General features: G+C 40.1%; 2 protein-coding genes across 5 annotated transcripts; one reads left to right on the top strand and one right to left on the bottom strand.

Annotated features, from left to right (window-relative positions):
• Positions 1 to 819: 819 nt before the first annotated feature.
• Positions 820 to 14797, bottom strand: rbm25b (RNA binding motif protein 25b). 3 transcript variants are annotated; one of them, XM_058613346.1, is made up of 17 exons: positions 14647 to 14797; positions 13999 to 14099; positions 13063 to 13283; positions 11986 to 12043; positions 11634 to 11794; positions 11307 to 11495; positions 11117 to 11200; positions 8116 to 8387; positions 7869 to 7986; positions 7527 to 7616; positions 7184 to 7257; positions 6719 to 6869; positions 6103 to 6508; positions 4861 to 5147; positions 3464 to 3562; positions 3332 to 3379; positions 820 to 1720 (listed from the first exon to the last, which is right to left on the bottom strand). In XM_058613346.1, exons 1-17 carry the CDS (start codon positions 14673 to 14675, stop codon positions 1628 to 1630), a joined length of 2481 nt encoding a protein of 826 aa, XP_058469329.1. In that variant the 5' UTR covers positions 14676 to 14797; the 3' UTR covers positions 820 to 1627. The 3 variants fall into 3 exon arrangements, with proteins under 3 accessions (XP_058469329.1, XP_058469328.1, XP_058469330.1); XM_058613345.1 differs by having other exon boundaries at positions 4861 to 5156; positions 14647 to 14795; XM_058613347.1 differs by lacking the exon at positions 14647 to 14797 and adding an exon at positions 14511 to 14646 and having other exon boundaries at positions 4861 to 5156.
• Positions 14798 to 16516: 1719 nt separating this feature from the next.
• hsp90ab1 (heat shock protein 90, alpha (cytosolic), class B member 1) lies at positions 16517 to 22604 on the top strand. Of its 2 annotated transcripts, XM_058613391.1 has the most exons (12): positions 16517 to 16676; positions 18054 to 18197; positions 18338 to 18544; positions 18679 to 18838; positions 19162 to 19295; positions 19386 to 19697; positions 19813 to 19978; positions 20064 to 20254; positions 20545 to 20692; positions 20826 to 21094; positions 21639 to 21972; positions 22054 to 22604. In XM_058613391.1, exons 2-12 carry the CDS (start codon positions 18054 to 18056, stop codon positions 22170 to 22172), a joined length of 2184 nt encoding a protein of 727 aa, XP_058469374.1. In that variant the 5' UTR covers positions 16517 to 16676; the 3' UTR covers positions 22173 to 22604. The 2 variants fall into 2 exon arrangements, with proteins under 2 accessions (XP_058469374.1, XP_058469375.1); XM_058613392.1 differs by lacking the exon at positions 22054 to 22604 and having other exon boundaries at positions 21198 to 21711.
• Positions 22605 to 25295: the final 2691 nt, after the last annotated feature.

Below are 25295 nucleotides of genomic sequence, written 5' to 3'. Positions count from 1 at the left end.
GACATACTTAAGTATGACTTTTTTGTCTCAGTTTGGACGACATACTAAAGTATGACTTTTTTGTCAAATTTCGGACGACATACTATAACAGTGCTGTGTGTGGATGCTGGAGCTGTTAATTTCCCCGAAGGAACCTCCCAAAGGGATTTATAAAGTCATCTGTCTGTCTGTCTAGTATGACTTTTTTTCTCATTTTGGACGACATACTATACTATGACTTTTTAGACAATTTTTGGGTGACATACTCAAGTATGACGTTTTTGTCAATTTTTGAAAGACATACTATACTATGACATTTTGGACCATTTTTGGACGACATACTAAAGTATGACTTTTTTGACCATTTTAGGGCGACATACTAAAGTATGACTTTTTTGTCTCATTTTGGACGACATACTAAAGTATGACTTTTTTGTCTAATTTGGGACGACATACTATAGTATGACTTTTTTGACTGTTTTTGGACGACATACTATACTATGACGTTTTTGTCAATTTTTGGACGACATACTATAGTATGACTGTTTGGACCATTTTTGGACGACAAACATGACTTTTTTGACTATTTTTGGACGACATACTATACTATGACATTTTCGTCCATTTTTGGACGACAAACATGACTTTTTTGGACGACATACTATACTATGACTTTTTTTGTCCAGTTTGCCCGTTTGCCATTGCAGAGCAGAGTTGGCGGGCTGGGGTGTAGGGTTTGATCACGTCCTGGATGTAGTCTGGGCCAGATTTGTTCATTGCATGTAGCCATACTAAACTATGACTTTTTTTTGTCACATATTGGACGACCAAACAATGGTGAACCAATTTTTATAAAAATCAATTTTTATTCAAATGTCTACTAATACAAAAACAAATGTGGATCACCTTTTTCCTTTTTCTTTTTTTAGTCGTCATGATGTGTATGCTTTTACAGCTGTGGTGATGTCACCACCCAAAATAACTCAGTTTACAAAGTACAAAGTTTACAGCGTTGTTTGACAACATGCCGACAACATTATCAGGAATGTGATAAGGAAAAAATTAAGGAAAGGGCAACTTGACAGAATTAAGGTGGCGTCGAGTCCCTGAATAAATAACGCTATAAAAGAAAACAAATCACATCCTTGTCGTTGCTACGCAAACTTAAAACTGTCCACTTTAACAGTTAGCGAAATTTCATGAACGCTGTAAACTGGTTGCTGCTGGCAACCACGCACACAGGCGTCTTCGTAAAAATGTGTCGGCACGTTTACACTCAAAAAGTACAGGACGAGATGTTACCTGCCAACAACAACAGCCTTTATCGTGGGTGCATGACAGCAACAGCTTCTTCTCAAGAGATATTCCATATTAGACAAATAGTGACGCACTGTATATACACACACAAAAGTTCACTGACATGGTCAGCACCTGCAAACGGACAGGGAGGTAAACTCAGGTGGAGTATGACGAGCGGGAAAAAAATAAACCTTAACCACTGGTGCAACTGTTTGAATGAGCAGAATCTGCTGGTTCAGTCTTTAACGATTTGTTTTGGGGGGGGGGGGTATAACTTGATATAACTGTGCTACACTTGTACACTAAGAAAAACAACAAAAGTCATCAACATTCAGTGTTTTTTTTTGGTTCATTTTGCCAGTCCAATCTTCTTAGCTTCTGTTTCGTAGATGAGCAGCCTCCACATCTTCACGATGAAGACTTCTGCTTCTTCATCAAGAACCTGAAAGACAAGAAACATTTAACATTCACAGCCGTGTATGGATATGAAAATGCTGCTAAAAGGTTGTGAACAATGACTTTTTTGTCAAAATGTGGACATACTTTTTTTATTTTTTTTTTAAATCACATTTTGGACAACATACTAAACTATGACCTTTTGGCGTGATTTTGGACGACATTAAAAAAGTGGGTTTTTGGGTGGATTTTGAATGGCTCCGAGCAGAACTCCTCTGGCCCTCAGCCACAACAGATACAGTGGGGCAAAAAAGTATTTAGTCAGCCACCGATTGTGCAAGTTCTCCCACTTAAAATGATGACAGAGGTCTGTAATTTTCATCATAGGTACACTTCAACTGTGAGAGACAGAATGTGAAAAAAACCTGGAAATCACAGAATTTATTTGTAAATTATGGTGGAAAATAAGTATTTGGTCAATAACAAAAGTTCCAATCAATACTTTGTAATACAACCTTTGTTGGCAATGACAGAGGTCAATGGTTTAATGTAGGTCATCACCAGGTTTGCACACACTGTAGCTGGTATTTTGGCCCATTCCTCCATGCAGCTCTCCTCTAAAGCAGTGATGTTTGGGGCTGTCGCCGGGACACACGGTCTTTCAACTCCCTGCTCACCATTCTCATGATCATTTTGACCCCACAGGATGAGATCTTGAGTGGAGCCCCAGATCGAAGGAGATTATCAATGGTCTTGTATGTCTTCAATTTTCTAATAATTGCTCCCAGTTGATTTATTCACACCAAGCTGCTTGCCTATTGTAGATTCACTCTTCCCAGCCTGGTGCAGGTCTACAATTTTGTTCCTGGTGTCCTTCGACAGCTCTTTGGTCTTGGCCATTGTGGAGTTTGGAGTCTGACTGTTTGAGGCTGTGGACAGGTGTCTTTTATACAGATAACGAGTTCAGACAGGTGCCATTAATACAGGGAATGAGTGGAGGACAGAAGAGCTTCTTCAAGAAGTTACAGGTCTGTGAGAGCCAGAGATCTTGCTTGTTTGTAGGTGACCAAATACTTATTTTACAACATCATTTACAAATAAATTCTGTGATATCCAGGATTTTTTTCACATTCTGTCTCTCACAGTTGAAGTGTACCTATGATGAAAATTACAGACCTCTGTCATCATTTTAAGTGGGAGAACTTGCACAATCGGTGGCTGACTAAATACTTTTTTGCCCCACTGTATCTGTTGTGGCTGAGCCGCCAGAGCCAGAGGACCATAGGGATGCCTGATATTAACTAACTTAATAAGATCACGATGAAAGGTGCAGCTCCCCATTGTGGCACATTAAAAAAATACTGTATGTTGATGAGATTTTTAACTCACTCTTGTGCAATATTAATTTTTCTTTCATTTACGATAATAGGAATGAACTTATTGTAAGTGATTTTAAACTTATGAGAACTACAAGGAGCAGTTAAACCACTGTTTCACCCATTTTATGTTTTTGAAAAAGCACAAAAAAACAAATACCTGCATTTATGTTCCTTCGTTTTCTAAACTGTCTTAAGAACTCATTACTGTGTGGAGTAATAATATTACTGTCTTATAAAATGGACATGATATAAAAGTATGAAAAAGCGAGACAACTCACCATAGCAACGTCATCCAATATACTCTGTGGCATACTGTGAGCCATCACCTGAGAAAAACACAAGAGCATTATTTCCTTATATTATGTGAATGAATGAAATAATAAGTACAAACATCACATAACCATCAATACCTTAGTGCAGACAAAGTCCACTAGCGTGGCTTCTTCCTCTCCGATGTACTCGATGATCTTTTTATTGATCCAGGGACGAACTCGTCGGTCCATTAACGTCTATGGGGATTAAGAGATAAAAGCTGTGAAAGCGGAAACTGCGTCTGCTACTTCTGAACAAACACTGTTAAATAAGGACTTAGAAGTTTTTCGTCTTCTAGGGGTCAGGAGTACAAAGCTTGTGAGTACACTTCCTATCACCCTCACACTTACTCCTTAAAGGGGACATATTATGGAAAATCAACTTTTTAACCATTTCAATACTTATATTTGGGACTCTGGAGGCCCTACCAGTCGCAAAAGTGTGGAAAAACAATACTCAGTCCTTTTTTCGTGGTTCCCCTTAGTGTAAGTATGATAATAAAACACGCAATGTTGAATTCCCTGAGCTTATGACGGCAGCATGCGCATTTCACCGTGAATGTTACCACCCCACCAGTAAGTTTACCTTGAGAGCTCCACCTTTGCTCCACCTTGTCCCTATAAAATGCGAGAGTGCAGGCGAGGGAGGAAGATCGGTATTATGTCAACGTGGAGGGACAAGTGTGCTGTTCGTGGCTGCACAGTGGAGCACAGTGTTTCACACAAACTTCCAGCCTCAGAGGATTTTATATACGAAGCTAATGTGCCGTATTTAGTCAGCTACTGTATTTCACCGACGTACAAACACACACATTTTTAAGAAAAGGTCAAATAGAGCTCATAACTGACCATTCTGACACGTCCTAATTAAAAATATTTGTTCAGTATGTCCTCCATGACCGGAGCACAGACTCAGTCTGATAAAGTCACATACAGCGGCAGCTTATGCAGCTCGCCGCTGGCGATCAGCGGTGGCGATCAGCAGTGCTGTCCCTAAGTCTTTTTAACTGATTTACAGTTCTGCACTTTTCGGCTAGATCCTTGTGTCGGACGTCTCTTCCTGTGACGGCACTCTCGCTGTTTTCCGCGCACGCTGCCATGTTGATATTGTCAGAGAACTAGTGGAGGGAGGGGGAGAGGAATGGAGTGGAGGGAACAGGAGCTGAGCGAGTGAGCGCTGTAAAAAGGACAAATCAGAAACCCCCTGGAAGAAGTGGGTGTGTGTTTGCCTGTGTCTCATTTGCATATAAAAAGGGACCAGGCACAAAACCGAGCGTTCTGAAAGGGGCAGTTTTGGCAGGGTTATTGAACTGCTATGGTGCTTCATCCTTATGGTATTTTGACCAAAGCATGTCACAGACATGTTCATTTGGACACCAGGGACCATTTTAACTTGGGGAAATAGGGTATAATATGTCTCCTTTAAGGAAAGTCTGAACAACAATGTTCTAAAAAAAAAAAAAACCTAGAAAGGGACTAAAAAGTAGTTTCCTCACCGTGTCCACCATAGACCAGTCCAGTGGGTAAGAGAACAGCTCCGGTTTCGCTGTAGGAATCTTTTCTATCAGGCTCTTGATGTGCTTGCGTTTCTCTTCAGTGTCGGCTCCCTTTATGCTGGAGAGCCCGGCGCCGTCCACGCCAAGGCTCTTGTCGTCGTCGTAGTCCAGTGGCACCAGTTTCCTCTTGCGTGGCTGCTCGTCTGCCTCCTCATCGTCGAACTTGTCAAAGACGCTGTCCACGGGCAGCCTCTTCCTTTTGACTGCATTGGGTTGACTGGGGCTTCCTGGGGCGCCTCGAGACGACAAGGAGATTCAGAAATACACATTTTTACTGGAAAATGAGTCCTTTGTCATCGTACTTTATATTCAGTTACTGTCATTGTCCGAACAAAATTTTGATGAATTGAAACAGAAAGACAGCATTGGAGAGGATGTATTTCCACGACACAGACAACACAAGTACTAACTGTGCTTTAATACAGTTAGTACTTATTGTACATATGTATATGTTTCTATAAAGGTGTATGTAGAAGGTCTATATATATATATATATATATATATATATATATATATATATATATATATATATATATATATATATATATATAATTATTATTGTTATCCATGGATTTCAAATTTACTGTGTTACATGAAAAGTGAAAACATAATACAGCACATTATTATTTCTTGATTAATATGTCAAATGAATATGTTATTTACTTGCATTCATGAACAGAAACATTTTTTAGTGGTTGAAAGTAATGCTCGTTTAATTTCTGACCTTTGATTTGGATATAAAAAGGTTAATTCAGTTTTTTACTTGCCAAATAAATAACATTTTTAGTTTTGAACAAGTTTTTGATTTCTAAAATATTTCTGTCTTCTCGTTTTTACAACAGATGCTCTCAGAAATGTGTTAAGCACTATATATAGGGGTGTCATTTTTTTGCAGTGGTGCTTTTACTGAAGACAAACAATTTATGATCCAAAAATCCTGTGTAGCTGTCAGTTCCTTCTCATTGCCGTTTAAGCCGCCTGTTATTTTCTTCAATAATCAATTAGTAATTATTCTACAGATTATAGTTAAGAGGGCTCATCCCAATTTTAACCCAAAATCATAACCAGAGACTTTTTGTACGATGATAAGAAAGTGTGAATTAAATTCGGTTCATGAATGAACTTGTGTGATAGTTGTAGTTCCATCTCTGGGGCTTTGAGCATATTTTTTTTTAGACTCACCTAGTTTGAGGCTGAGGCCAAACTTTGGTCGGTTTTCCTCCTGTGGCAGAGCGTCCGGGGGTGAGTTCTCGTGCGGGATGATGATGCCACACGGTGACTCGTCTCCCGGTGTGTTTGGGGACACGTTGCCGCTGGCCGACGACACCGAGGGGGCGGCTGTGATGGGCCGCATCTTGGGCTTCAGGCTGACTTTTGCATCAGAGTTTCCTTCATCGTTATCATAATCGTCTTCCTCGCCCTCTTCTACCTCGTTGTCCGAGTGAGGGGGCCGCGTGCGTGTCCGCTCTGGTTCCCCTCGGTGGTCCCGGTGGTCTCGTGAAGCCCTGTGGTGCTCACGCTCCTCTTCAGGCTCTGGTTCTTGGATGATGGGAGGTTGCCTCAGTCGCTCCTCCTCCTCTTCTTCCATCTGGACCAATGAGAGGCAGATATTCAGAAAATGAAGACAAAAATCAACCACTCAGTGAATGAGGTTTACAGAAATAAAAGATGAACAGACAATGAAGGTGCAGAGACAGTCAAATAATAAAATGACCTTCACAAAGACAAAAGACATGCATGTGCACTCACTACAAATACACATGCAAACACACACACAGTCTTGTTACAGGCAGCATACCCTGCGTAGCTCTGCGTCTGGGTCTGGATGTCCCTCGTTTAACAGCCTCTGTCTGATTTCCTCCAGCTCCTCCTTCTCCCTCTTCCTGTCACGCTCATCCGCCTCCATCTCCTTCTCTCGGTCTCTCAGACGTTTCTGCAGTGCACTGCCCCTGTTGGTCAGACCGAAAAATTACAGTCTTCAGAACAATGGTCATAGCTGCAGTGCTGCATCAGATAGAAGTCAGATCTGGGTCACAGCAGCTGCTGCAACTTTTTACTGCATTTTTTAAACATGTTTTGATGCCATATTGTTCAAAACTCAGAAACAGCAAGTATTAAACATCACACATCTGTAGAGTCAAGCTATTTAAAGGCTGCATGTTAGACATTACAGGCATGTAAAGATGATTTATTTTTGGATTGACAACACACTCAAGTTAAGTAAAGGCAGAAGAGTAGCAGATTTTTTTTTTCCGTTGCTCACCTGTAGTACTTCGGGTCGTCTCGATCATCATCATAATCCTCAAGAAACTCTTTTAGCCTTTTCCCCTCTTTCCCCTTAGGACACATAAGATACATTCACTAAATCATTGAAAACACATTCAAACTTGGGGTGGGCGATATTGGCAAAAAAATAACTAATTGATTATTGCTTACAGATTATATCAATGGACACAATAATAAAGGAAACAACAACAAATTCATGACTTTTATTTGGTTTGAGGTAAAGGTAAGAAATATTGTAGTGTAATATCAGAGTATTGTGCATGAACCGCGTAGGTTAGGTAGGGTTTGGACATCATATCAATCATTTAACATCCTCTCACCATTTCTCGTCGCCGCTCATCTTCCCTCTCAGAATCCTTGGCATAGTCCCGTGCCTTCTTCCTCTCCCTGAGCTCCCAGTTTTTTAAACGCTGAAGTGAATACAGAGTCAGATGAGGTACAAATACAAACAAGTTGAGAGAGTAAAATATGAGGTGTTTTTGTTGGTAAAAGCTTTCCGACACATGGATTTGAAGATTTAATCAATGTTATTTTGGAAAGTAAAAACCAAATCTTGGTTTTTGTTCTTCTTCATATTTAGGATGAAGGAGCTATACAAACAAAATTCCCCATGATAAAATTTAAACACTGAAGTTATGCAGCACCATCTCTCCTTTTCCTACCTCTTGATAGGCTGCTTCTTTGTCTCGCAGTTTCCTCTCCAGCTTCCTGCGTTCATACGCCTCCTCCTCATCCCCCTGTTCTCTCTTCTTTTCTCTGTCTCGGTCTCGACTCACCTCTCTGGGAAAAAAGGTAGAAGAATAACATTACCAAATGACTAGCGCACCTTTATGGGTGAGAGTAGCCTTTAACTGCTTACATTACATATCCTGACCAATTTAAAACTTTATCTTTTTTATCCATCTGTACCTGGATCTACTGCGATCAACGCTCCTATCGTGGCTTCTGTCTCTCTCCCAGTCTCTGTCCCGATCCCTTTCTCTGGTCCGGCGGTCACGGTCTTTGTCTCGGTCTCTCTCCCGTTCTCGCTCTCTTTCCCTCTCCCGCTCTCTCTCCCGTTCCTTCTCCCGCTCGCGGTCACGTCGCTCTCTTTCCCGCTCACGCTCTTTTTCCCGATCCCTCCTTTCCCGCTCAAACTCCTGCCGCTCCTTCTCCCTCTTGTCCTTCTCCTCCTCTAGTTTCTGCAGAGCAAAACACAGACAGGTTCAGCCAATGCCACATATAAGCGGTTTAAATTTTTTACTGTGCACAGATCAAGTGGTTTCCAGTATTATAGATTTTGCAGTAACATGCCCTGAGCTAATCCGTGCATGTGAAGCTGGATTCCTAAAAGGTCAAACTAGGGAAAAAATGGAAGTATCAAAAGGCTCTCCCTCACAGAGACACAGCATCAAGATTCAAAGCAATAAAATGAAATGGCCTTGCTTCAGCATTGCAGTATTAATCTTACAGATTAAGAAAAATGCAACTGGAAACCACTTTAACGGTGAATATGATCTGTGGAACATGTTCAGCTTGAGGCATTCATTATGAGAAAAAGGCGCTGCAAAAGACAATGCTTTTTTCTCTCCTAAAGAGTCCTCCTCTCAGAACAAGGAAATCAAAAACAGAAAACAGGCGTCAATCTTTTGTTGAACTAGTTGTTTGTGACTTACAGGTGTTGAACTATGGACTCAGCCCTTCGCTGCCCCTACAAGCCTTTTAAGTTAGGCCTGGGAGGAAAGCAGGTCACACGGTATACAGGGGAAAAATGTTATGGGATTTTGTCTTGCTTAAGCATCATCATAATCATCAACAACAGCAGCAGCCTTTAATTCAATGACATTCAATTGATCAAGTGATCAATAAAGTAATGAACATTATGAACATCAGTAACATTTCTGCACAGATAAATGAATTGTAGAAGCATCTTACCCAGGCAGAAGTCTTCAGCAGCTCTTCATAACTCTCACTCTCTCTCACATACACACTGACACACACAAGACGACTTAGAATTCTGGACATTACACACAAGGCTTCGGTAACATTTGTAGTTAAAATGGCATCCGACATTGAAAGTGAATGCCGACATTGTGAAACACAATGCGATGTCGTACACTTCTTGTTTTATTCACAGGCATCTGTGCAGACACTCTTATAGTGAATGAGGTGACGCTTAACACGGTTATATAAAGCCACAGAAAAACAAAAGCTCTTCAGATTACAAAAGCCTTGGGTGTAATGCAACTCAAGAAAAGGATGTTTGGAATCACTTTAAAAGTTATGTAACTTAAGTGTGTTAATGTATTGCATCTGTGTTGCTTTGGTAAGAATTGGTTTCATTCATTTAAATCCTTCTCTTCCTGCTTTTTTTTCCCCATCTGTTATTTTACTTACCTCTGTTCAGTGTCTATCTGGACTCCTTAAAGAAATATTTGTCCAAATGCACTCTTCTGAGAAAACATTTAACAATTTTTGTATTTGCTTCTCTCCGTTACTCCCACATACTGGGTCCCCAAACAAATTTTCAGAATTTTCCCTAACTTTTAGTTAAGATTTAAATATGTAGCTTTAAATAACATGCATACAATGAACCGTTTATCAATTCAAAATTATGATGTAAATTAGTCACTACATTATGCACACATTTGTTCATGTCACAGCTGATATTGTGATTTAAGGCTTGTGCCTTAACAAGCAGGAGAGGAGAAAATTAGATGAGAAATACAACATTATAGGCTCCCAATGCCATTAAAAGCCAATGTCTTATGTATTCTGTAAAGACATTAATAATAATAAAAAAAAAAGTTTTATTCATTAAAAAAGAGAACCGATTTCAAACTTCTAAATATTTTTGTGCAAATCTAACAATATCCCTGCTGCAGTGTTTCTTGTTTTGGTTTCTTTTTACAAATAGACTTGATCTTTTAACCAGAGAATAGTGACATAATGTTAATGTTGGACTATATGAATAAACATACTTAAAAGGAGGAAAGGGACATTGGGTCAGATAAGAGCCAGAGACGGATGAGAAAAATCACACAACACACGCACACACATAGAGGAGCACGTACCTCGTCAGTCTTCAGATCAGCATGCTGCTGTGGACAGGGCGCCCCCCCCCACACTAGCATCATAAAGGCTACAGCTAAAAATCACTGCAGTGGTTATTGGCAAAAGTCCTTGTGCTTCAACATGAACACCATTAAGACAGACCATAGACAAAGGACTCACACAGGTTCACTGACTCCCGTGGGGAACCATCAGTGGTGTCCTAAATTCAGGGGCATAAAGCTGGGTAGTACCTTTATTGTGGTTGACAGAACATAGAGCATTACAATGCTCAGGCCAACACACACAAACGTGCAGTACAGTTGCCCCTATGCAAGTCCTCAAGAGGGGGACGCCCAGTATATGTATATAGTAAATAAAGGCTGATACTTACATCCTATCCTTGCAACTTTTTCCAAAGCTCTGAGATTCATCTTGCTTTAGTCACCATATGATCACTATCATAATGGTGGGGTTTAATGAATAGATTAGCTTTTGAGTAACTTTACATCGTCTCCATGCATTTTTGTGTGATGAATGAAGAATGAATAAATAAATATAGATATAATGGTCACACCTAGATAGTTTCACTACGGTGGTCAGTTGTCAAAATAGGGCCTGAGAAAAGGTGACAAACGTGCTAGCTGACAGCCTACTTGTGCCATCTTAAATCTGAATATGAAACATTTCACAGAAGATGGGGCAAATTATTACGATTGGTGGTGTAAAAATTTAGGAACTCCCAATTTGTAGCAGAGTATGCATGTTACTGAGATCAAGAACAGTTTGGTAAATGTGTCAACTAAATGTGCAGGTTCTAGGAGTGAACTGCTGTCCAAAACCTGTAATGTCAATTACAAGATCAAAAAAGCCACTTTACCTTGTGGGTGTCTCGAAATTTACTAATCTCTCTGGAAATCAGGTCTCTCTTGTCCTCCTCCATATCGATTGTGTTGATGTCGTCCTGTGTAAAAATAAAAACAAAAAAAAACGGAGAGAAAGGTTAGTACTAGGATTGAAAAGAAAGCAGTGATAAATTAGACAAAAATCTTAATTCTGTGTTATTATACCTCTTCTTTTTTCTCTTTTTTTCTCTTTCGTCGTTGAGACTCCTCATCCTGTGAAGGTGCGTTGAGTTCAGCAGCATATTCCCGCATCAACCCATCAATAGCACCTTTAACTATTTGATCCTTCTTTGTGGTCTCCTCGTCTAGAACCTCCTCCTCTTCATCTCCTCCTTCTTCATCTGCCTTCTTATTCTGCAAGTACAATTTTGTCAAAGCAGTATGTAAATATAAATTCCAATCACTGAATAAAATAGTGAGACAGAGACCTGGCTAGTGATTTAAAGGTCTTACAGGAGTACTACTGACTGAAACCTATAAACATATTCATACCCCATTTGTAGTCTTCTTTTTAGCCTTCCATTCATCTAGCTGAGCTTTTGTCTTGGCATCCACCTTCACAAGGAGATTTTTTTCTCCAATCTGCAAGTCATGAAGCAGCCTCAGGGAACGTAATGTGGACTCTGGCTCCTTGTACTCGCAAAATCCAAAAGCTGCAATTAATATTGTAATAGAAATAGACAGATCAAGATGTAAAATCGTTATTTCACACATCAAATAAAGAACAATTTTGTCATTCACTGTTCATTCAGTGTCTCAAGTAAATCAGTTTTGTATTCAGAGTTGATGCAAGTTGAAGAGTATTAGTGACATTACGAGACTTGATAAGTGAATTATAGATTACCTTGAAGTTTCCCAGAAGCCCCTTGAACTCTCTTCCAGCTCAAAACAATTCCACATTTCTGGAACATTAGGACAAAGAGAGAGAGAAACATTCAAGCAGAGGTAACTATACAAAATGCCACAGCACAGGATTCAGACTCTGCAGGCTGCCTGTAAAATATTGTGATATTAACATTATTTTTAACATGAAACCTCTGTATGCAAAGGTTATTTGAGATTTAATTGATGATCCTGAAGAGATCTATAGCAGGGGTCTCAAACTGGCGGTCCGGGGGCCACATGTGGCCCTCCAATCGATTTCATGTGGCCCTCCAAACAATATCAATTTTTAACAAGTTATTTCTATATGTTTTTAATTTTAAATTAATAGATTAATTTTGCATCATAAATATGTTTTTTTTTATTGTTGCATATTAAAACAAGCACTTATATTTTGAAATTATCCAATCCAATTCAACTTTATTTGTAAAGCACAAAACAAACACAGTGGACCAAAGTGCTGTACAGAATAATGGATAAAAGACAGAAAAGCTCACACGAGGCAAGAGTACATATAAAAAAAGGAATTAATACGGCATATTGATATGTTATTTTGAGCTCATAACGTACAACGCAACTGTTGATTTTCCCAAAAAAGTTGGGCTTTTTTTTTTACTTGACTGGCTTGACCTGTGGGCCAGACGAGACAGTCAGTGGCCCACAGGTCATTTGAGTTTGAGACCCCTGATCTATAGTATAGCTACATTTGTTAAACACTAAATAATTATATAGTGTCTAATTTGGAAAAAAAAGAAAGAAAAACAATTAATTTTTGATGTGTCCAATCTGTATAACTATAATCTGTGCAATACACGTGCAATCTGCACTTAATTTTTACTTTCTAATAATATGGAAAGTGAACATTACATATATGTTAAAAAAAACTAAATAATACTTCCTTGTATACTTATATGTCCCTTTCTATTATGTACTTATTACTTGTCAATCCCTGCCCTTTTTTGTTGCTATAAGTGAATTTCCTCAGTGTAGGATCAATTAAATCTGATGTGCCATTTTTGGAGCAATTTCTGTCCCTTACCGCAAGGAGTTGTCTGATTAGCATGTCTGAGGCCTTCTCTGAGATGTTCCCCACAAACACGGTGGTGGTGGGGCCACTGCTCTCATCATTGTCTTTGGCTTGCAACGCAACAGCATCCTTCTTGTTAAATACTGGAGGCTTACTGACCACAGCCATGGAAGGCACCATTACTGTAGTTGTGGGGGTCATGATGCCCATGTGAACTGGGATCATTGGAGTTCCTGTAAACACCAAAAGGACATGTTCATTCAAATAGAGGCAAAGAATTTACAGAACGCCAAGAACGACTTGGAATCACATTATTCAGGTAGGTTTGCTCCTTCACCCCAAGTGTGTGAAGTTGAGATATCAAAGGTCCTTCCTTCCTGCTGCTGTAATACTTAACCATAACCAGCAGTGCTCCCAGCAGACCCAGTCACCACTGTGATCACTAAAATATTCAATTATCTCATCCACTCTCACAATTCTATGCTCCACCATGCACCCGTTGTTGCTGTTCCTTGTTTGCTGTGAAAACTTATAATTTATCATTTGTTCGACTTTCTTTTGCTTTGTGACCATCTCTTTGCCGCTGTAATACTGAGAATTTTCCCATTGTGGGACAATAAAGATATATCGTATCGTTAGTCCAACTAAGACTAGCTTGATTTTAGTTAGACTAACTTGTTCATGAATTATTGTCTTAGTTCGACAAAAACACGACTTTTAACATGCACATAAATGCATTGATACAAACCTTGCTGGAGGTTTGAGCTCTGAGCATTTTTTCTGATTGTAAGCAACATAACCCTAAGTGTGCACTACAGTCTTTGGGGAAAATTTCAGAATAGACACCTTTAGCTGGTCTAAAGACTGCTTAGTGTGCCATGGAGTCGTACCACGTTCAGCACAACAGACAATAAAGTTACGTGCATATTTAAACAGCCAAGTACTCACCTGAGGGGAAGCCAGCATACTGGGGGGGAATACCAGGAGGTGGCAACAGCGCCCGGTTTAAATGTGGGGGGAAGGACATTGTGGATGAGAATTGGACCGACCTGAAAATTACAGTGAAACCATTAGCAATATATATGTACATGGTAGATAAACAACTTAAAATCATTACTGCTTCTAATTGTGTAACTTCATTTAGCATATCAGGGTTTAACCGCAACATACGGTACACATCATATCGATATTCAATACAGCTCAATGGGTTAATGGTCGCTTACTTAGTGCCACTAGGCTCCAACAGCTATTACATTAATAGCACGATATAGTAATAAAGCACAGTAACCGGTTGAAGTTTCGAAAAACAACAACCGGGTAGCCTATTTAGCTCAAGCTAGCGGTAAGCACGCGACTGTTTAGCCGAGCAGCTGATTTAGGATGAGCTAACACGGCAAAACTCACTTTTGTGGGTTAAATATGAGTTCAAAATGAACGCAAACATGTTCGTGTGTACATACCCCAAACCAGGTGGAGTAAAAAAGAGATTAAAAACAGCTATGTTTGTGAAACCCTTTGTAAGGTTCCGTAACTTAGATTAGCACACTGGCTATTCACGGGGCCCTCAAAGAAATTTGACGCACGCGCTCTACGTACCAACCCGTTCGTGCGTTTGTTTTGCTCATCGGAACGTTGTCGCTGGGCGGAGCTGGTTGGTAGGGGCATTGGTCGTAATGTTGCAATACTGCCTCCCTCTGGCTTGGATCATCCCACCATCCTAATCTTTCCCGTTTGATTTCTCAGTTTATAGTATCTGGTTGGTTGGTAAATGTTGTATTGTTGCTTCCTTCTCGTCCTGGCTCGGGAAATAAAACGAGTGACGGTGGTATAATCAAAGGATTAACAGTCATAGGATTCTTTTTTTATATGGTTGGGATTTTATATGGTTGGGATACGTAAATGTAAGGGGAAAATACAAACCAAGGTTTTCTACACAACCTAAATATAAAATGAGGTGTCATTGAAAAAGCTCCAAGCCTGCCTGACAACAATAAATGTTCTTGTTGTATGGTATGGTATTTGGTTTTATCCCACCGGAAAATAACTTGTTTAATCACGACATTTAGTCCATGTAACATTTTAATATTCATTGTTTCTTTCGTGTATTGTCACGCAAAAGAAGATGTTAGGTAGAGTGCTCCGGTGGTTTTGTAACCATGGTGTTTTTGTTGCCTGACAGCAGCTGCGCCGCGAGGGCTGCAGCTGACAAGTCCGTGACGTCACTTTAGGCGGTTTTTTTCATGGAAGGTGCTAGAACAAACGAAGCACACCCTCCTGATTTCCAGTATTCATCTGTGACATTAAATAGACCCTCAATGTCCGTTATTTATTTTGGTTGTTTTGTTAAATTAACGCCGCACATGTAGTGTTTATGATTAGATTTCTAAATGTATGCCACAGCTTTGTAGAGTTTCAAAATAAATTCTGCCTTTTATCATTGAAATTGTAAATGGTCAGATTTGGTATGAAATGGACAAGGACGTGGTCATTTTTGTCATATTGCTATCATCTGGGTATGTTTTGGCAAATTACGTTTCTTGTGAAGTTATGTTCTTTTTTATTTATACACATATCACATAAGGTTATATTACCAACACCTAATTGGTAGGTGTTATGCCTACACGTGTCAAATAAATATGTCAATATTCCACAATGTGTGTATTCAGGAAAGCCTCCTTGTTACTCATTTTCAAAAATGTTCATATGCATGAACATTTTTGTATAAATGTGGTTTGTTCGAGGTGTACTGCACAAGATGGCGGATGAAGGCCCCTGCCTAAAGTGAAGGCATGGACAAATAATTGTTATTTTAAAGCAATTATACTCTTATATAAACATATGGGTAGTGTACAAAAACCACTTTGAGTGCACTTATGCAAAGATCGGGTGGTTATTAGGCAAGGCAGGGACAAAAACCATGTGACCTTCATTGGCTTTGATCGCTTTGGAGATCTTTTTTCGCTTTGGAGATCTTTTTTCGCTTTGAAGACCTTTTTTAGCTTTTCATAACTATCCCAGGGCATATAAGTATTCATGTTATTAATGCAAACTCTGGTGTTGGAGTGTCAAAGTCTTCTCAAGCGATTCTGACGTAATTCCACAGTTGTGTGACATTTTGTTCCCGAGGTCCTCTCCCTCACAGTTAAGTACTGCACTGCTAATTATTCATATATTCAATGCTATACCGTCGTTGTAGTGTTTCAACTGGCCAATGAGTTTATAGTTTAATATATTTATAAATAGTTCTACATTTTTGTATCTTTTTTGTATTGTATTCTATTTTTGTCTACAGTATATTCTTATGTTCTATGCCCATGTCTGCCAATAAACAGTCTTAAATGTTTAATCTGGACCTGCAATTACCAGTTAATATATAACAACTGACAAAGAAGCAGGAATATTCAACATTTGTGTATTTAAGTTTCATTTACCCACTGCTTTGTGCCCACAGACTTGTATCACTACCAGAAAGAGCGCGGAAGGATACGACCGCACACAAAAACGCGTGTGTATAAAGATTCCGGTCTATTAAAAGGAAGTCCCTTTCCATTTCCCTGCGTCAGAGAGCAGAAGGGACTATAACATTGGCTGCATTTTATTCAAGAAAAGTCAACGAAATAAACAAGGTGCGTATACGAGTGTTTTCCTCCCGTGTGGAACATCGTGTTCTCCATTCAAATCTCCGTTTGGCTCATCCGTCGCCGATTTATTGAATGGATGTGTCCGTGATGCGAGTGCTCCTGAGTCACGACGCTAACCGTAGCACTACAGCTATCCTCTGGCGTTACGCAAAAAAAGAAAAGAATTATTAGCCCCACACGTTTGATGGCATCTTACATCTTGACGAAGAATGTTTTCTCCGTCAAGCTTATGTACGGTTTGTGATGCTCGACAGTGTGAATGCGGCACACTGCCGCACCGTTAGGCCTGCTTTTGGACTGCACCATTGCAGGCAGGTGTGGTAGCGATGTCAACTCCGACTGTGGCTCAGTTTTACGGAGCTAGTCGTGATATTTCACACTTGCTCCCGTTAGGCCAGGCCATAAAACACGACACATTTAACACCATTGACACGCGTTAAGGTAATGAATGACCTAATTAATTTGACTTCAGATCAGTTCACGGTTACGTAAGAAGTGTAAATAACAGATACCACGATGCACACATTAATGACATTGTCTTGAATTGGAAGGGACTCGTTTCCTTATCTTGTCGGTAATAAACGACCTAACGATGGCGTCACTTTATGGTTTCTCTTTAACGTAAAGGGAAAGATATGTTTGGTACTGCGTTTGTGAGCAGAGACGTTCATTTCGTTTCTGGTAGTTTCCTTAGCACGTGTTTGCGGAGTCCATTGTCTGTTGGGCGACGCCATGTTGGTTAAACGGAAACTTCCGCCGGCTTGTAGTGACGCGATGAAAGCGGTCCAGTGTTGCCGAACCGGTTTGTTCTCTCGTAAATTTAGACTATTTCATTACCTAAACCTTCATGAATAAGGAGAAATGTTAAAAACGACTTTATATAACGGCCTCTGTGATGTCCTTCTCGCGAGACTGTTCAGTTCACCACCCTTAACACGAATAGTGTACACGTTTCCCTTTGTCTTTCGAAATATATTGTCAATGCATAAGGGTTTTTGCTTTGATTATGCCCTAAACGAAGGTCACTGAATGAGACTAAAGAAAGTGGAGGCAAAAGACTGAGTTAAAGGGACAAAACCTCTTAAGTTGGAGATTTGTGGCATTAAAGAATTTTTTTTCATCACAAGACATGTGTAAATAAAATGCAATATTACATATTAAAATGTATTTTAGATTTTTTTTTTTTTCCTTCCAGCAAATATAGTTTTGATTGTTTTTAAAAATGTAAAATGGCTGATAAATGTAGAAGACCACGAGTGACATAATGAAACCTACACTTTTATGTCCCTGACTGAGGCCCACACTCGGGCCTGCAACCTGAATTTGAGAAACACTGGCTTAACTGTTTTTTTGTGTGCACAGATGCCTGAAGAAATGCGCCAAGAGGAGGAGACTGAGACCTTTGCCTTCCAGGCAGAGATCGCTCAGTTGATGTCCCTGATCATCAACACTTTCTATTCCAACAAAGAGATCTTCCTCAGAGAGTTGATCTCCAATGCCTCTGATGTAAGCTGGTGTTTTCTCATTTTACAGTGCAACTGAGTGCTGATGAGTGCTTGTGATACATTGAAGCATTAATAATGTAACGTACGTGCCTTATGTAATATTAAATGTAGCCCTAATGTATTTTGTCCTGTGTTTAAAAGGCTTTGGACAAAATCCGCTATGAAAGCCTAACTGATCCAACCAAGCTGGACAGTGGCAAGGATCTGAAAATTGAGATCATCCCCAACGTAGCTGACCGAACCCTGACCCTCATCGATACTGGAATTGGTATGACCAAAGCCGATCTGATCAACAACCTGGGTACCATTGCCAAGTCTGGCACCAAGGCCTTCATGGAGGCCCTGCAGGTATGATGACAGAACTTCTCGATTACGTCACATGAGACCACAATATGTAAACTAACACTGGCTGGGACAAATCATGCAAGCACAAGACTTTTTTTTCACCATCATTCTGACCTTTGTGATTGTGTTCCCTTTAGGCTGGAGCCGACATCTCCATGATTGGTCAGTTTGGTGTGGGTTTCTACTCGGCTTACCTTGTTGCTGAGAAGGTATCTGTCTTCACCAAACACAATGATGATGAGCAGTATGCCTGGGAGTCTTCTGCTGGAGGTTCCTTCACTGTCAAGGTCGACACAGGTGCTCATCCTCGCTTACTGATGTCTTTGCATGAGAGCTTTAATATCTTGAGATATTTAAATGGACACTTAAATTGTTCTACTCGCACATGGGAATTTAAAATTGGTTTAGATGGTGTGATAAAGTGAATATCTGACTTTTAGACTTGATCATGTGTTGGTATAATAGGCATTTGAGTGCCTTGTAATTTTTCATTTAAAAAAAATGGACAATTAAATTGTAGCTTTGTGTACCTTACACTTTTTTTGCATTATACATCAGTGCAATTCCAGTTGAAATCTGTGCCAGGACTCATGGAAAAATGGTCTGTTCACTTTTGATAGGTGAGCCCCTTGGCCGTGGAACAAAGATTGTCCTGCACCTGAAGGAGGACCAGACTGAGTACACTGAGGACAAGAGGGTCAAGGAGATTGTCAAGAAGCACTCCCAGTTCATTGGCTACCCCATCACCCTGTTTGTAAGCAATCTAAATATGACTCACTGGTGATGTAATTCAAGACCTGGTCACTGTTGCTTTCAGTTTGGGTTAACTTATCTTGACTTGCAGGTGGAGAAGGAGCGCGACAAGGAGATCAGCGACGACGAGGCAGAGGAGGAAAAGGCTGAGAAGGAGGAGAAAGAGGAAGAGGAGGCAGAGGACAAGCCAAAGATTGAGGATGTGGGCTCAGATGACGAGGAAGACTCCAAAGACAAGGATAAGAAGAAGAAAAAGAAGATCAAGGAGAAGTACATTGACCAGGAGGAGCTGAACAAGACCAAACCCATCTGGACCAGAAACCCTGATGACATCACAAATGAGGAGTATGGAGAGTTCTACAAGAGTCTGACCAATGACTGGGAGGATCACCTGGCTGTCAAGGTAAGCGGTGAAAGGCTAAAGCTGCTGTTTGTATGTATACAACTGCTCAGCCAGTAACTTTGGCTAAAATTAATGTGCTAGTAAAATTATTAAATGTGAATTGTCTCCTTCACAGCACTTCTCAGTGGAGGGCCAGCTGGAGTTCAGGGCTCTTCTCTTCATCCCCCGTCGTGCTCCTTTCGACCTCTTTGAGAACAAGAAAAAGAAGAATAACATCAAGCTGTACGTCAGGAGAGTTTTCATCATGGACAACTGTGAAGAACTTATCCCAGAGTACCTGAGTAAGTCCTCTAGTATCCTCTACCACACTGATATGACTAAAACGTTGCGTGGTGCAGTCTGTTTTTAATTCAGCTGTAATTTCAGACTTTGTCCGTGGTGTGGTGGACTCAGAAGATCTGCCCCTCAACATCTCCAGAGAAATGCTGCAGCAGAGCAAGATCCTTAAAGTCATTCGCAAGAACATTGTCAAGAAGTGTCTGGAGCTCTTTGCTGAGCTGGCTGAGGCCAAGGAGAACTACAAGAGTTTCTACGAAGCCTTCTCCAAGAACATTAAGGTATTTAAAATGAAAAGTAATGCTACATTGATTCAAATTAATTGCAATATAAACAGTTGTTTTAGTTTAGACTTGTTACTTCTACATAGCTGAAATAAACGTTGCAATTTGGTAGTGTACTGAATAAGACAAGGTTTCTATTGATATCAAGATTTAGTGCATTGATGTGATATCTGTCCTTTAATCATGAATTTATTGTTTAAAAATGGAGTAGAACGGAAGTAGAAGGTAACAATGCCTCGTTTCAGGCTTCATGTGTTGAGTATTGATTGGCTGTCATATCTCTGTAGCTTGGTATCCATGAGGACTCGCAAAACCGTAAGAAGCTTTCTGAGCTGCTGCGTTACCACAGCTCCCAGACTGGAGACGAGATGTCCTCCCTCACAGAGTACATTTCTCGTATGAAAGACAACCAGAAGTCCATCTACTACATCACTGGTAAGTCTGTTTGTTTCTTTTTTTTTGTTGTACATTGCCTAAAGTAAGCTGTATGTCCTTTTATTTATTTATTTATTTTTTTTTATGAAATGGACTTCATGAACCTTTCTTTTTCCCTTTTTTTTTTTTTTAGGAGAGAGCAAGGATCAGGTGGCCAACTCTGCCTTTGTTGAGCGTGTCCGCAAGCGCGGCTTTGAGGTCCTGTACATGACCGAGCCAATCGATGAGTACTGTGTCCAGCAGTTGAAGGAGTTTGATGGTAAGAACCTGGTCTCTGTCACCAAGGAGGGTCTGGAGCTTCCTGAGGATGAGGAGGAGAAGAATAAGATGGAGGAAGACAAGGCCAAGTTTGAGAATCTCTGCAAACTCATGAAGGAGATCCTTGACAAGAAAGTGGAGAAGGTTGGTGATCTTTATGAACTATTTTTTAGGTTAAACTTAAAACCTGAGTTTTTCTAATTGTGGGATGCAGACGTGGGTTGACGGTGGTTCTGTTTAATAACAGGTGTCCTAATTTGTTCAAAGTCTTCTGTGGTGAGTCAAAGCAGGTTTGAGGGGAGCCCCCCTGAGGTCTCCTGTGTTAAGTGAACTGTGAATGGTGTGCAGTTTTGTTTCCCCTCATGTGATCTTGAATATTTGAGGTGTGGTGGCCCCAAGCAATTTAGAATATCTTTTGAAAACCTTAACTCGTGAATGCCATTTGTAATGCTGATCTAACATTTTGCATATTTGGATTTTATAGAATTTCTGACTTGAAATTAGTCAACATGACTAAAGCATTTTTGATGTGTGGTAAATTCCAAAGCAACCTGTCTCAGACAGGGTAGTGTGTCACCTAACATGACTGATCTGCATGCATTCATTAACTTTAATTTTAAACACAGATTGTCCAGGCATAATGTATGCTGGTATATTTGTCTTAATTTCTCCTGTTTTTCTTGTCTAGGTGACCGTGTCCAACAGACTGGTGTCTTCACCCTGCTGCATTGTGACAAGTACTTACGGCTGGACGGCCAATATGGAGAGGATCATGAAGGCCCAGGCTCTCAGGGACAACTCCACCATGGGCTACATGATGGCCAAGAAGCACCTTGAGATCAACCCTGACCACCCCATCGTGGAAACTCTCAGGCAGAAGGCCGAAGCCGACAAAAACGACAAGGCTGTGAAGGACCTTGTCATCCTGCTGTTCGAAACTGCCCTGCTGTCCTCAGGCTTCTCCCTGGATGACCCACAGACTCACTCCAACCGCATCTACAGAATGATCAAACTCGGACTGGGTAAGGACACGCAACATTTAAACTTCAAACACTTGTCACATGTATCGATTTTTAACAAGTTACCTCACCCCGTTCCTCTAGGTATCGATGACGACGAAGTTCCCACAGAGGAGACCACCTCCACAGCCGTCCCAGATGAGATTCCTCCGCTTGAGGGTGAAGGCGAGGATGACGCTTCACGCATGGAAGAAGTCGATTAAACCATCTTTCTCCTCTTCCCAGATTTTTAACACTTTAACCTCACTTTTCAATTGTTCATCCCTAAACCTGCAGTAATTGCAAAACAAATAGTCATTCATGTTGTGCGGTTGGCCAGTGTTGCTCCTGTGTACAGAGCAGTTACTCTGCAACACCATTTTAAGAAAAGCAATTTTGGTTTTTGCTCTACAAGTTCATGGTGACAGCACATTTGTTTATCAAGTACCCTGTTGCACTGAGTTTTAAATGTTGGAAAATGTGTGAACATGGGAATGCATTCCAGTATAAGGGTCAGGAGGGTTTGTGGAGGTTCTGCTCATGTGCAACACTGCACGCTGCATGGAGAGAGGACTGTATGATTCCTTTGCCTGAGTCCAGGCTTGTCTGTATTCCAAGTCTTTGTTTTGCAAAAAATTAAAGCTGTAATACCTTAACTGCCTTTTTGTTATGTCTATTTTGATCAGAATTTGGGGGGGTTAAATTGAGACTGTGTTCTTTGAATGACCAGTAGGTGGAGCCCTGGTATCAAACACCCACAGTACAAATGATGTTCATTAACAAGTTAACACTAAATGATTGTGTCCTTTGTGGCATTAAAAACATGGTATAAAAACAAATTCATCAAACAAATCAAAGCATGAAAATGCCAATAAAAACCAGGTGAACTAAAAGAATAAAACTGTCACCACACTATTAAAAGCCATTTGTGCTGAAGCTTTCTTCAGTATAACCCTTGACAAAACAGTATCACTTAAGGTAAAAAGCCCATAAAACATTAAATCCATACTTGCAAAATGTCTATTGTATTTTTTTTTTTTATTGAGAGTTCATGCTCAACATAAACATTGATTCGCTTAATGGCAGCTCATCTATTTTGGCCAAGAAGAAACTAAAGATTTTCATATACAACCATCTCTGGTGTTTATAGAAAGGAAAAAACAATAACTTTAGTAACTACATGGAACAAAAGTTTGAAAAAAAAGCTGTGGAGCAGATGTAGGCTACAGCAGCAGAGGACAAATATGTACCAACAAAGTAGCCAATGGTTGACCATTGTATGATTTAAATCAGAAAGACTTAAATAAGTTGTTGCCTCTGCTAAAAAAAAAAAAAAAAATCGTAAAACAGTATCTGCGTGAGCTTAAGAAAAAGGTTGTAGTCAATCAATTCATTTGCTAGTAAACGGTATAGTTTTTCCATATAATGTAACGATTTAATGTCACCTAAAAGTTCTACATTTGTGTGGTTACAAACATGTCACGAATGATTTCGATCTTTCATAGCAAAGCAAATGTTACTGGTAAAGTATCACACAGGAAATTTGTCCATCACAGTTGTTTTTTTTTACATATTGTAAACGAGATGCACACGCTGAATGCACAGTTTTCTGGCAAGTGTGAGGCAACGTTTTTGAAGGTAAAGCTCACAGTTTTTCCTGGAAGTCAAGTGTGAGGAGGAGGCGGCGGCAGCGGCTTTTCTGCTCTCATCAGTAAAACGATAAAGTGTGGGTGTGGGTGTCTCTAAAACCCAGTCAAAGTGATAGCGTGGGAACGCAAACTGTGTCATTCAGTAACACACTGAGGACTTCATGGTTTCAAGCCACATCTGACAACTTGAAATCCCTTGCATCTGTTGAGTATGTGTCGTTTGTACTACTTTTAGTTTGTGAAAAAACTAATTTTTATGGGTTATGACCTTAAATAAGTATATCACCAGGTACTGAGTGGGCTACAATCTGCCAATTATAAAGCCTGTTGTTAAAATCAAGTCATTGTGAGGCAGATTTCAGTTGGCAAAAATGATGAATCTGAAAAATATAACCCTGGACTGATCAAAATATAAGTTATTTTGAGGCAGAAACAATAGGTAAAAATGACTGAATGGACTAAAATATGTCAATTATTACTCTTAAAAATCAAGTCATGCCGGTTGCTTTTGATTGGTAAAAATGACTTAAATGGGGTTTGACAAATACAACCCTAAAGTTGAGGCAGAAACAATATTTTGGCCACAAGAAAGGGTCAAAATCTGACCAATGCAAGCCAAAATGCAGAAACACAAGATAGGGGCTGTAATCAGTTGTGGGTGAGGGGGAAAAATTTCATTTTTATCCGTTGCAGTGACCCCTGTCATATGTTTCAACAGGCAAAAATGACTGAGGGCGATACAATCTGGCACACAAAACACAACCTTATTAAAAGCCAGTAAATTTGAGGACCAGCTTTTCAATTACTGGTTGACAAGTGGGGGAAAACATGCATTTTACTGGTTGCACTCAATGGGTAAAATCTGTCAATTCTAACTGTTATCAATGAAATAATGAAGTCATTTTGGATCATAATGTTTAAAGTTGTTCTCAAAATGCTGATGCTGTTTTGTAACAATAATTGGCACATAAATCAGAAATAAAGAAATACAATACATAGGGGAAATACATAAAAGTGGTGTAAAATGGCCCCCAAAGGAGAAACCTGGTAGGACAAAGCCAAAACTAAGTTGCTCCAAATTTCATGAAACTTGGTGGAACTATGTCACAGCTCAAGACGAACAAAAAAGTCCATTTTGAATTCAGCCGCCGATTTTGCCACAAAACAGGAAGTGGTCTGTGACTTAGCCGCACATTGACCGATCTGCACAAACCGGCCAGAACACATCGGCACGGGAAAGCTAAGTCAAGCGCATAGTGCCACCTGCTGGCAGGGCGGCAGCTGCAAGGGCCCCACAACAGCTTTAATTTAAAGGTTTTTTTTGTCATATGCTAACTTGTTTTTATTATTATATTTGTTTAAGGGCTCCACGTGTGTATGACTGCTGTTTACTGTTTGTTCTGTCAGAGATTAAATGGAGACTGCCTCAGAAAGCATCTGTGGTCTGGCTCTGGTGAGTGTGTGACTCACTTAAATCAATGAATGGTTCAGCTGGTGGAAATGTCCTGGTGAAATTTAAGAATTAGCACAGGTTGAAAGACACGTCTGACCTGACTTGGCCTCCTTTCAAAAAAGCAACAAAAAAAAAGAGACTTCCTGTGGAAACATTTGAGCCCCCCCCCCCATGTAAATCTGCTGAGAAACCCACAGATGCTGAGTGAATTAACATGTGGGTGTTTGGCAATACATGTTGCATAA

Source organism: Solea solea, chromosome 17 (genome assembly GCF_958295425.1).
Source record: "Solea solea chromosome 17, fSolSol10.1, whole genome shotgun sequence".
NCBI classification, from domain to species: Eukaryota; Metazoa; Chordata; class Actinopteri; order Pleuronectiformes; family Soleidae; genus Solea; species Solea solea.
This window is presented reverse-complemented; position numbering and strand designations above follow the sequence as displayed.

Excerpts from the sequence above, each read along its gene's own strand:
- rbm25b (XM_058613345.1), bottom strand. The coding sequence starts at position 14,675 with ATGAGCAAAACAAACGCACGAACGGGTTG. Across the intron at positions 12,044-13,062 it reads TAATCAGACAACTCCTTGCG|AAATGTGGAATTGTTTTGAG; the intron begins GTAAGGGACAGA and ends CTAATGTTCCAG. Across the intron at positions 7,987-8,115 it reads GTTGATCGCAGTAGATCCAG|AGAGGTGAGTCGAGACCGAG; the intron begins GTACAGATGGAT and ends CTTTTTTCCCAG.
- hsp90ab1 (XM_058613391.1), top strand. The coding sequence starts at position 18,054 with ATGCCTGAAGAAATGCGCCAAGAGGAGGAGACTGAGACCTTTGCCTTC. Across the intron at positions 18,545-18,678 it reads CCTTCATGGAGGCCCTGCAG|GCTGGAGCCGACATCTCCAT; the intron begins GTATGATGACAG and ends TGTTCCCTTTAG. Across the intron at positions 20,693-20,825 it reads GTCCATCTACTACATCACTG|GAGAGAGCAAGGATCAGGTG; the intron begins GTAAGTCTGTTT and ends TTTTTTTTTTAG.